The following is a 10,937-nucleotide window of genomic DNA, read 5'->3' as shown; positions in this document are numbered from 1 at the left end:
TCTTTCTCTGCCCTTCCCCTGCAAAGTTCTGTCTCTCTTCTCAGCAAAAGCTGAATACATACTAAATTATTTTTTATTTTTCAATTGCAGTTGACATACAATATCATATCAGTGTCAGGTGTACAACATGGTGATTAGACATTTGTGTAACTTACTAAGTGATCAAGCCAATAAATCTAGGACAAAGTATTTTTAAATGTTTAAGAGAACTAAATCATTAGCCTTTTTAAAAAATCTGGTACTGCCAGTTGTACAACCTTGAATGAGTGACTTCATTCATTCACACAACATTTAGTACCTACTCTGTGCCTGGGATCATTTTCCATGCTGAGGACATGGCAAGGAATCACACACACATACTGCCCCTCCCCTCATGGAGTTTATAGTCTAGTGACATGTGGCAAACACGAGGGTTGCCAACCTTACAGGAATTCCTCTTCCTTGCTAATGGAACTCTAATTTTGTCTGAAAGGCACTATAATCTGTGCTACAGACTGGGAGGAAATACTTGCAAACCATATAACTGACCAAGGACTGGTATCCAGTTTTGGAGATGTTAGGTCTGAGGTGCCAGTGGGATGTGGAGGCGTCCAGTAGGTGCTGGGACATACACCTCGAGGTTTAGGAGATGGGTCTGGGTCACAGGTGGAGTGGGAAGCATCAGCATACAACTAAAGCCAAAGGACAGGTTGAGACCAGCCAGGGAAAATGGAGAGAGGAGTTTCAAGGGTATGGCTGGGGGCTATATTCAGTACCCGGTGCAATGAGACTGGGTAGGAGAGGCCTGCAGAGGGACTGAGATGGGGCACCCTTAAGAGACAGGCAGAAATAAGAATTAGTCTGAGGTCACAAAAGCTGATAAAGAGTATTTTTCAACGAGGGGAGCGAGCAGGATGAGCAAGGACTGAGCAAGGTGGAGTTATGGCAGAACTCGGGCAGAGGCATTGCTGGCGGTGGAAGGCGGGCTGCGGCGGGATAAGGACTGGGAGGGGAAAGGCGAGCACGGCAGCTGTCACGGCAAAGCTAGCTGCCCGCGGGAGATAAGGCGGTGGGGACAGAGGGGCGGGCGCGGCGGGGGCACGGAGAGGAGCGTGGCGACCCGCTGCCGGGAGGGAGCAGCAAGGGGAGACCGAAGCTCCCGGAGCGCCAGGAAGACGTGTTCCGTGCAGCCGCCACCGAATCCCGCCGGGCCTCGGCCGCCACTGGCCACGAGGCCACGCTAAGCAGCGGACCCGGCGAAGAGGCGCCTTTCCGCTAGCTCCGCCCTTGCTCTTTCTTTGTTTCCACGTTCAGAGCTCTCGCGAGAGCTGAACGGCAAATCCCGCGAGCGCAGATCCGGACCGGCACTGCGGCTCTCGCGGTGTTTGCGCGAGACTGCACCCTTCCTTCCTCTTCGGCCAGTCGGCCGCCTTCCTCCCCTTCCTCGCCCGGCGGCCTCCTCCTTCCCCGCGGGCCCCTCCCCGCGGGCTAATATGGTCTCCAGCGATGGACGCCCCAAGCGCAGGTCAGTTTCCGTCTGCTGCCCGGCGCCGCGGCCCTCTGGCCCTTGCCTGGAGTCGCTCGGCCAGCGTCCGGGCCTCAGGCTCGAGGCGCTTTCCCGAGCCTGCCCGCCGGGCCCGCTCCACACTCGGGCCGCGAGCGCCCCGCCGTGACCCCCGGGCCGTCCGGCCCCCTCCGCCTGGAGGCCCTGCTGTCTCCGCAGCTGCGCTGGGGTCAGGGGCAGCCCATGTCCCCTTGGCGTCCCCCTGCGTAAGAAATTAGGGCGGGGGCCGGGGTCTCCGGCAGCTCGTTGTTTGTTCCGCTGTCCAGCCTTGTGCCCCTCCCTCCCCCCGCTCGGCCTCAGCTAGCGGTCAAGGCCGATCGCTGGTCCGACAGTCCCCAGACCGCGTCTTGCGGCGCTGGGCCTCGGCCCCAGTGCGCTGCTGTCTCCCCTCTGAAAGGAAGAGGGAAACACTGTGGCTTCTTTCTGCAAGTGGACTGTGCTTTTCTCTTTTCTGCTCGAGGGCCTGACACTGTCGAGGGTCCTGCCCACCCACCGCAATGAGTCTGCACAAAAGATGGCAAGGTCTTGTCCCTTGAGGCGGCTTCCCCGCCACTTCCCGACTCTATAGGACGTTAGGTGCGGGGGCACATTTCAGATGAGACCCCCCAGGTTTTTGACTTTGTAGTTCAGCTTCAATTCGTGCCAGACCGGAGAGACACTTGTCTTTTAGGGAGAATATGGTCATTTACCCATATATTTTGTTGTTAACTTCTTTCCTCACTCTCAAGACCTATTGAGGTTTTACTTGTTAAGTTTTTTGTTTGGTTTGGTTTTGGCTTTGTCTAGGTTGTTGAATGCTCTGCCAAAGTCTTGTCTCTTGAATCTTAAAAAAAAAAAAAAATCAGTCTTTCCAACATAATTGTGGTGTTCTGAAATTGTTCTGTCCATACTTATGAAATATTTAGGACATGTCTTCCCCAAACATGCCTATACTTCATTTAAATCATTCTCATTGTCCCTTTTCAGGTGTTCTCTGTTATCACCTTTCAGGAATTGTCAGTTTTTACTTGATAAGAGCCATGGTTTAGAACAGTACTGTCCAGTACAGTGGACAATAGCCATATGTGACTATTCAAATTAAAATTATTTAAAATTAAATAAAATTAACAATTCAACTCCTCAGTTGTAGCCATGTTTCAGGTGCTCATTAGCCACGTGTGGTTAATGGCTCCCTTATTGGACAGTGCAAATATAGACTATTTCCACCACTGCAGAAAATTCTGTTGGACAAAGGTGATTTCCAGGTATTCTCACTTTGAAAGGGTACTTTGTAACTGTTTAATGAAAATATAATTTTTTTTTTCAGGATACATCTTTGAGTACCTTATTGAAACATTAAACGACAGTTCACACAAGAAGTTCTTCAATGTACCTAAACTTGGAGGCACCAAGTATGGTAATGTTGCTTAAATTTTCTTGGGTTTATTTAGTTTCTAATGATAAAAACGTGTTTGTTAAGCTGAGCTGAAGAAATTTTATGTCTATTACTACCATGTTGTCACAAGTACACCCACACACCTCTCTGACATTTTAAATGTTCTTCTTGGGACAACTTTTGTTTCAGAAAGATGTAAACCTATACCTTAACTTCTCGTTTAAAAACCTTAAATTAATTAAGCAATAGCCCCCCCCCCAAAGAAACTACTACTGCAATTAAAAAAAAACTGATGATATTCTACAGCTATTAAATGTACGTTTTAATTTTTCAAATGAGCAGCACCCGCAATTCTTAACTGCCATCCATTGAATAGGAATCATTAGCAGGGCCCACTGATCTGAGCTGTTTGCCAGTACTGGGCATGGTTTGTCCAGACCTGTACGCCAGCACTTTTGGCAGATATTTACAGGCACCTGATCAGTCAGACCTTACTCAGGTCTCAGAAGAGGGAATTTGGCTGAACCTGAGGGTGTTGGATGGAAATCATAACTTAATTGACAGTCAAGTGACTTTCTCAACCAGGCAAATGAAGGAAAGACCTATTTGAAAGAGTGATTATTATTTTCAGACTTTTTAGTGAAAACTACTTGAAAACATAAATGCCAAATGTATTTCAGTCAGTTTTGGAGAGAGCTTTTCTTTATCTTGTTTTTTTGTTTTATTAAATTTTTGCATCATTTAAGAAGATTGCTTTTGTGATTTTTCTGTAGACTTCCATGGATTTGACTATTCTGGACTGCCACCAGCAGTGTTTTCTCGTACTTATTGAGAAGATTTAGATGTTTTGGAGTACCTTAGAAGATCCCTGTCTTAGAATTCTGTCACCATTTAAAAACAAACATAATTGTGGTGTCACCAAAGAGAGCAGTTTCCTTCACCTTGTGTGTGTAACTGCAGCGGTTGGTGTTAAGAGAACTTGGCTGTTTTCATAGTCCCATTTGTCTGCATTCACATTTATACTACCCCTCAGTGGTGAAGAGTTTGTGTTAATTTTGAAAGGGGGACACCTAAATTCGTTACATACAAGAAAGATCTTTTATTTCTCCTTACTTTTCCCAAATAGCTAGTGACTCTGACCTGGAACTTTCTTAACCCACATTTTATAGCTTAATAAAGCAAAAGAGCATATAAGAGGGTTTTTTAAAAATTGAGTATAAAAGTCGTTTCTATGGAAACATGCCTACTTAAAGATACCCTCTTTCCCAAATGCAGGAAATCAGTAGGAAACTGTGAAAATAACTAAAATGCATCGAAAGAGGGTGATCGATAATGTAAAAGCTAGATTATCTGAAAATGCTCTGCCACGGGCATCTGCACATGACAGAGTTCCCGAGTGCCAGAGTTTTATAGCCATGATGTGTGCAGTGTAGGACACCCATAAGTATCAGTGCCTTCAGAACAGATGTGATTTTTATTTCTGTGGAGTTAAAACTCTGGTTGTTACCAACTTCTCCCTATTAATAAATCTGCTGTGTATGCATAATGTTTAAATTTTGATGCAAGCTTGTTGTTAGGTAGAGTTGTTGGATTGAAAGCATGTTGTTTTCCTCCCCCTTCAACATGTTTTTCTTTTTATACTTTTACTGTATGCTCTCTGTTCCAGTCTTTACTCTTGAATATAAGGAACAAAAACTCACTTAACTCAGCATCAAGTAAAGAAGATGTTGCAGTTTTTAGACATCCAAAGACAAAGGAAGAAAGTAGTCAGGCCTCATTGAAACCAGAATTTCTAAGCCACAGGCTGTTCTGTTTGTCGCGTGAAGCTTGCCTGGTCTCTATTCCTATCTCTGTTTTAATATCTGCTCTCCAGTCTGCTATCTGCAGCCCCCTTTACTTACTCATTTTGGATAACGTCCAGCAGAGCCACTGCTGGCCATTCTTTGTGTGTTCTGATTTGCTTACCAGCCAGTTAAGACTACCTCTAGGTCAGCAGTCCTCAACCTTTTTGGCATCAGGGACCAGTGCTTCTGTGAGACTCTAGTGCCTGATCTGAGGCGGAGCTGAGGTGGTGATGCTGGCGCTGGGGAGCGGCTGCGGATACAGAGCTTCGCTACCTCACCCACTGTTCACATCCTGCCATGCGGCCCAGTTTCTAACAGGCCACAGAGCGGTACCGGTCCACAGCTCGGGGCTTGGGGACCTCTGCTCTAGAGGACTTGTCCACCTACTGTATTAACCTAGCTTAGCAGGGCTTGGTAGGCATCTATTGCTGGCCCAGCTATCTTGACATGGGTCTGAGCTTTCAAATCTTGTCTGTTCCTCTGACTCTGGAAAGGGTCGTGAGTGGGGGTAAGCGATGAAGTGGTTTGCTTACAATATTTGCACACAGTACATAACTTTGTAAGGGCTGAACTCACCTAATGTTATTCTATTCCACGTACTACAAGAACTCACCACATTTTGTTCAAGGGTCTGTGGTTTTAACTGCTTTTGTCGACACTCTGTTCTAGGTGAGACCTTCTGGTGGTAAAGAATAGACACTCCTGGCTCAGGTGAAGGAAGGTTTGTTGTATGACATGAAGCCCCCAGGCTAATGAAATGGGGCTGTATCTGAAAATGGGCAGTGGGCCAAGCCTGAGGAAGCGCTTGACTTTTTCTCTCAGGGCTTCAGATTCCTATCCCCTCCCCACGTCTGCTCCCTCTGCCTTCCTGCAGACAAGCCTCTGACTGTACACAAGGCCCCTGCCGGCAGCCCCAGCCCTGGCTTAGCGCTCAGCAGCACCTTTCCGGTATAGTCTGTATCCTGATTACAGATCCCTGGGTGGTGAGTCTAATTGTCGCAGTGTATTTTCTCTCCAGACTTTTGGTCATGGACTTGTTGAGGTCTTGCCTCTTGCTTCAGTGCTCTACCAAGTTGGTGGCAAATAGCACCAGGCTCCGTGCTTACCAGGAGTGCGGGAGGCTTTCATCAGTGACAGATGCTCTTCCTTGTTTCCTTTATGTTTGTTAGTGAGTAAAAAAAGAAATCTTTAGCAGAAATACGTTTTCTTTTTTTCTGCCACCTTAGACTCTTGCCGTGGCCGTATATGCTAAAATAGGTCAGAATTTTTAAGTGAGAATCGATCAGTCTTGTTCACCCTGGTGCCGGTTAGAGACAGGTCGAGGGTTACAGGGCCTTTAGGACTGTTTCTTGTCGTAGGTTCCCAGTCACCTGCCCCTGCTTCTCAGTCTGGACCCCAAGGTTCCCTGGGGCTTTAGGCCCGCCCGGAGCATCTGCGTGCTTCCCTTCAGTCTGCGGTACTTCTGTCTCATTAGTTTATCTGCAGTCTGCTTACCAGCCAGTTAGTACTAATTTCCTCCATGGGTCATTTCTTCATCTACTGTTTAAACCTCGAATTTTCACTTTTCCAAATAAGAGCCCTCGTGCGTTCTGTGTTCACTGCATTGCCGTGTGAAAGGCAGGGAGGGTAGTCTCATCCTCACTTTACAGAGAGGAAGAAAATGAGTCTAGGAATCTGAGTAATTTGCCTACAGTCACTTATTTCATAAGTGAGGAATTTGGTCTTAGACTCTTATCTTCAGATTTCAGATCATTACTTCCTGCCTTAATAGCATTGTTTCCCAGCTTGCTGATGGCAGTAGTAAAGCTGCTAGCATTTGTTATTTACTGTATCCATTCCGTAAGACAAGGTCTGTCATCACTCGCTTGGCCAGGGTCCAGCTACCAAGTGCTGTGACCTACCTCCTACACGGTGGAAGAGAAGCTTAAACAAAAATCTGTGATTCTGAGGCCCCCGCTTGTAGAACTGTCATGGGAGCCTTGCTTGCTCAGGCATACAAGGGGCGGAGAGGCCACACAAGCCAGGTCGGTGGCCCTGCTTTGTATCGTGGCAAACATGAAGGGGCAGGTCGGTGTTGTAACACTTCCTGATCTTTACCTTAAGCCAGAAATTGAGATTTTTCTTGTGAAACATTCTGGTTTTTCAGTGTTGACAATTAAGTTTTAAAATTTTAAAACCATGTAGAATGAACAAACCCTGTCAACAGGCTGACAGACCGTGAGCTCTGTGCTGAGAGAGGCTGCGCGGCCTCCGGCAGGGGCAGCCACTGGCCCGGCGCAGCGGGGTCTGCAGCCCCAGCCGGCTGAAACTAAAACACCTGCCACGTCTTCCACTGAGCAGCTGACCAAAGCTTATCCGTTGTCATCAGCTCCTCTCAGAAGTGCGATAACACAAATTGTACTTTCCCGGTTTTAGGTTACCAGCTGGTCCTGGTTGCCACATGTCTTTTTGATGACCTGTCTGGATGTGTAGGATTCTAGAAATTCCTGGTTAGAAGGGGCAGAATGAATGAATCCAGTCTGGTTTTCTACTTGGTGCGTACCCAGTAGCACTGTTTCATTCATTTGTTGAACATGTATTGAATGCCCATGGCCAACGAAACACGGCTACGATGGCATCTCTGTGCTGAAGACGTCCGTGGGACACGTTGAGTGCAATCAGCAGGGCATACATTGCAGTGGTCTCAGCTCAGTCAGGAGGTAGCACAGGACATTTAATACGCATCACTGTGACACACAGCAGGGCCCCCTTGTCCACGGGCTTCCCTGTCTGCAGTTTCAGTTACCTGTGGTCAGTTGCTGCTCCAAAATGCTAAATGGAAAATTCCAGAAATAAACAATTCATAGGTTTTAAATCGCATGCTGTTCTGAGTAGTGTGCTGTCCTGTTGCACTTCTCCCGGGATGTGAGTCATCCCCCTGTCCAGTGTTTCCACAGTGGGGACAGTCCCTGCTCAGCAGTCACTGAGCCGTCTCGGTCATCGCAGTATTGCCATGCTTGTGTTCAAGTCGCCCATATTTTTTAATGGTCCCAAAGTGTAAGAGTAGTGACTAGTTATTCAGATAAACTAAAGCGAAGCCGTAAAATACTTCCTTTAAGTGAAAGGTGAACATTTTCAGCTTAGTAAAGGAAAAAAAAAATTGTGTAAAGTTCTGAGATCGAGGGCAAGAACGAAACTTCTGTCTAGAAATCGCCAGATTTACGGGTGGAGCTGCTTCATGGTAGGTGTGCGGATAGGAGGAACCATAGTGTGTGCTGGGTTCCGTCCACGGTTTCAGGCATCCCCTGGAGGTCTGGACGTGTCGCTGCCGTAGTGAGGGTGCTCTGATCATGTGTAGGCTGACAGAGAGGGCCCGCAGAGGTGCAGGCCTGGGAGGGGTCAGACCTCATTGCAAAAGGTGCGGCCCAGCCCACAAGATGACTAGATGGCAGGCAGGGCCAGGTGCCAGCAGTGGGTGGCACGTGACAAGACAGCGGGTGGTGGCAGGGCCAGGAGGTCCTCGGTGAGTCCCAAGTCAGTACCCGCAGCTGTCACTTTGGAAAAGGTGAGGAAGAGCATGCACTGGTTTTCTGAGACCATGTGATGTTGGCCCGAGCGTGTGGCGCCCAGCAGGCCTGCATGTCTGCGGCTCTTAGGCTGCACGCATCAGGGCTGCGAGCGTGATTGAACCACTGCAGCACGGGTCTTGTGAGGTCACAGCAGATGGCGGTCATCTGAAGGCCCGGCTGGGGTGGAGGGTCCGCCTCGAAGGCGGCCTTGCATGGTGGGCATGTGCTCACTGGTGGCACATAGGCCTGGATCGTCTCCCTGGTGCTGTGTGGTTGTCTTCACAGTGGGCTGCTGGCCTCCCAGAGTGAGCAGCCACGAAGGAAGCCTGGCCCAAAACACTGTTATCACTTAGGCGGGGCAGCCACACACTGCCATCTGTGCCACAGGTCATGGGTCACACAGATAGCCACCTTCAGTGTAGAAGGGTGCGTGGCCGCATGGGGGCCGGGAGGTGTGGGTTGCTGCGGTCACCACGGAGGCTGGAGGACGCCTGCCGCCGGAAAGAGTGAGAAGCCCACTAAGCGTGCGCACCTTTCTGTGCAGCCGGCCTCTGATTACGCAGTGAGTCTGGACGTGCTTCTCAAAGACAAAGTATTCCATTAATGTTGTAGGTTATGTTTCTTCTTATAGCACTCTTATTTGACAATTGCTTTTTGATATGTAATTTTCAAACAGTTAAAACGCCTGTAAGACCGCTTACTGTTCTATTTAAACATTTCCTTCTATAATTCCTCTTGATTTTGGATGCTTCATTATGTTTCTGACTTAGGTAAGGGTGGAAACTCATACTCGTTAAGTACCTACCATTTTAAAATTTTATGTTATATTCTGGTGTACAGCACAATGGTTAGACATTTGTGTAACTTACGAAGCGATCCCCCCAGTAAGTCTAGTGCCCACTTGGCACCATACATAGTGATTACAGTATTGTCGACCATGTCCCTGTCCTATGCTTCACATCCCCGTGACTGTTTTGTCTCTACCGATTTGTACTTCTTAATCCTTCACCTTTTTCACCCAGACCCTCCACCCCACCTTCGCATGTGGCAGTCACCAGTTTGTTGTCCATATCTGTGAGTCTGTTTTTGTTTTGTTTGTTTATTATTTTGTTCTTTAGATTCCAATACAAGTGGAATCATTAAGTACCTGCTGTTTGTCGTGAGATGTCTGAGGGTTTTACGTGTACTAGACAGATGACGAGGTAAGGTATTCTTCACATCCCTGTCAGGTGGCTGGCATTTGAAAATGAGAAAATGCAGCATTTCTGAGTCACTTTCCAAAGGTCATGCCCATAGTGAATAGCAGATACAGGCTTCGAATCTAGTGTTTCTGCTTATGTAGTTCCTCAATTTACTCACAGCTGTGTTCCATTTTTAATTTCTCTGTGTTAAAATTTTCAAGCATAAAAGTAGGGAGAGAATACTATAAGAACCCACAATGTATTTGTCAGCAAGTTATCAACATTTTGCCAGTTTGTTTCAGATGTTCCATTTTTAACCTGAAAATATACTTCAGTATACATTTTTGATGTATAAGAACGTTTAAAACAAACCATAATTTCAGTGCCTTTGTTCTGCCTAACAAAATTAGCAGTAATTCCTTAATATGATCTATAACCTGGTTCATCTTCACAGTTCTCTGGTTGTCTCAAAAATGTATTTTTACAGTTTTTTTCACACAGTATCCAAACAGGATCACACATAGCATTGGTTGTTAGGCCTTTTTAAAAAATCTGTAATGTCCCTCCCTTCTCTCTCCCTTTTCCATGCCATTTCATGTTGAAGAAACTGGGCTCTTTATTCTGGGTTTGACTGATTACTTCTTTGTGGCTTCATTTTATTGTCACACTGTCCCCCATATTTTCCGTAGCCAGGCGTTAGAGCTAGGTGTTTGATTAGATTCAGGTTGACTTACGTATGATTTTATTTGTTCAAGAACACCTTGGAGTTGGTGCTTCTACTTCTCGTTCCATCCGGAAGCTCTTGAGGTCCACTTTTGGTGATGCTGGGCGGGTATAGTTGTTCGAGCTTGGTCCAGCCACCAGAAGCTCCCCTTTCTCACGTCACCTAACAATTGTAGCGCCCACTTATAACCATTCTTTCTCGATGTCCATTCTTCATTAGGTGTTGCATTTGGTGATTTTTCTAAATATATCATCTACATTTGTTAGCTGTAATTCTTCTATAATGAGGAACTTTCTCTTAACTATTTCATTACAAAAAATCAGGAAGGACAGGATTAATGATTGATTTTTCTCCCCTTTGTCAGTTTTCAGGGTAATGAGTTGCTCTAGCAACTTCCATTGGTGATCGATGAAGGGTTTTCAGAGTCATTATGGACTCAAGACTATTTATATACTTGATGTATTTCAGTGAGTTGCAGTCATCATTCATTGTGATGTTCAGATTGATCCATTAGTGTCCCCATTAGTCCTTGATAACTTCTTTGGTTACTGACCCTTTCCTGAGCATGGGACCAGCCGTTTCTCCAAGGCTGGTTTTTTAAAATGGGAAATAGTATTTAGAAACAGCAAGCTGAATCGTTAGGTGTTATTACTATTGTTCGGTCATTGCCCCAGCTAGGAAATACGTATTTTTGAGAAAGAAAAATAAATCATGTTTGTGCC

General features: G+C 46.5%; 1 protein-coding gene across 1 annotated transcript in view; it reads left to right on the top strand.

Annotated features, from left to right (window-relative positions):
• The first annotated feature begins 1,347 nt into the window (after positions 1-1,347).
• IREB2 (iron responsive element binding protein 2) overlaps positions 1,348-10,937 on the top strand; it is a 34,790-nt gene continuing 25,200 nt past the window's right edge. Inside the window, exons 1-2 of the mRNA XM_016125853.2 lie at positions 1,348-1,504; positions 2,850-2,939. Coding sequence (XP_015981339.1) covers positions 1,486-1,504; positions 2,850-2,939 — 109 coding nt within the window. The 5' untranslated portion in view covers positions 1,348-1,485. The remainder of the gene's footprint in view (positions 1,505-2,849; positions 2,940-10,937) is intronic.

Source organism: Rousettus aegyptiacus, unplaced genomic scaffold (assembly GCF_014176215.1).
Source record: "Rousettus aegyptiacus isolate mRouAeg1 unplaced genomic scaffold, mRouAeg1.p scaffold_m13_p_14, whole genome shotgun sequence".
Lineage (NCBI taxonomy): Eukaryota > Metazoa > Chordata > Mammalia > Chiroptera > Pteropodidae > Rousettus > Rousettus aegyptiacus.
Note: the sequence above shows the minus strand (reverse complement) of the source record. Positions and strands in the feature narration are given on the sequence as shown.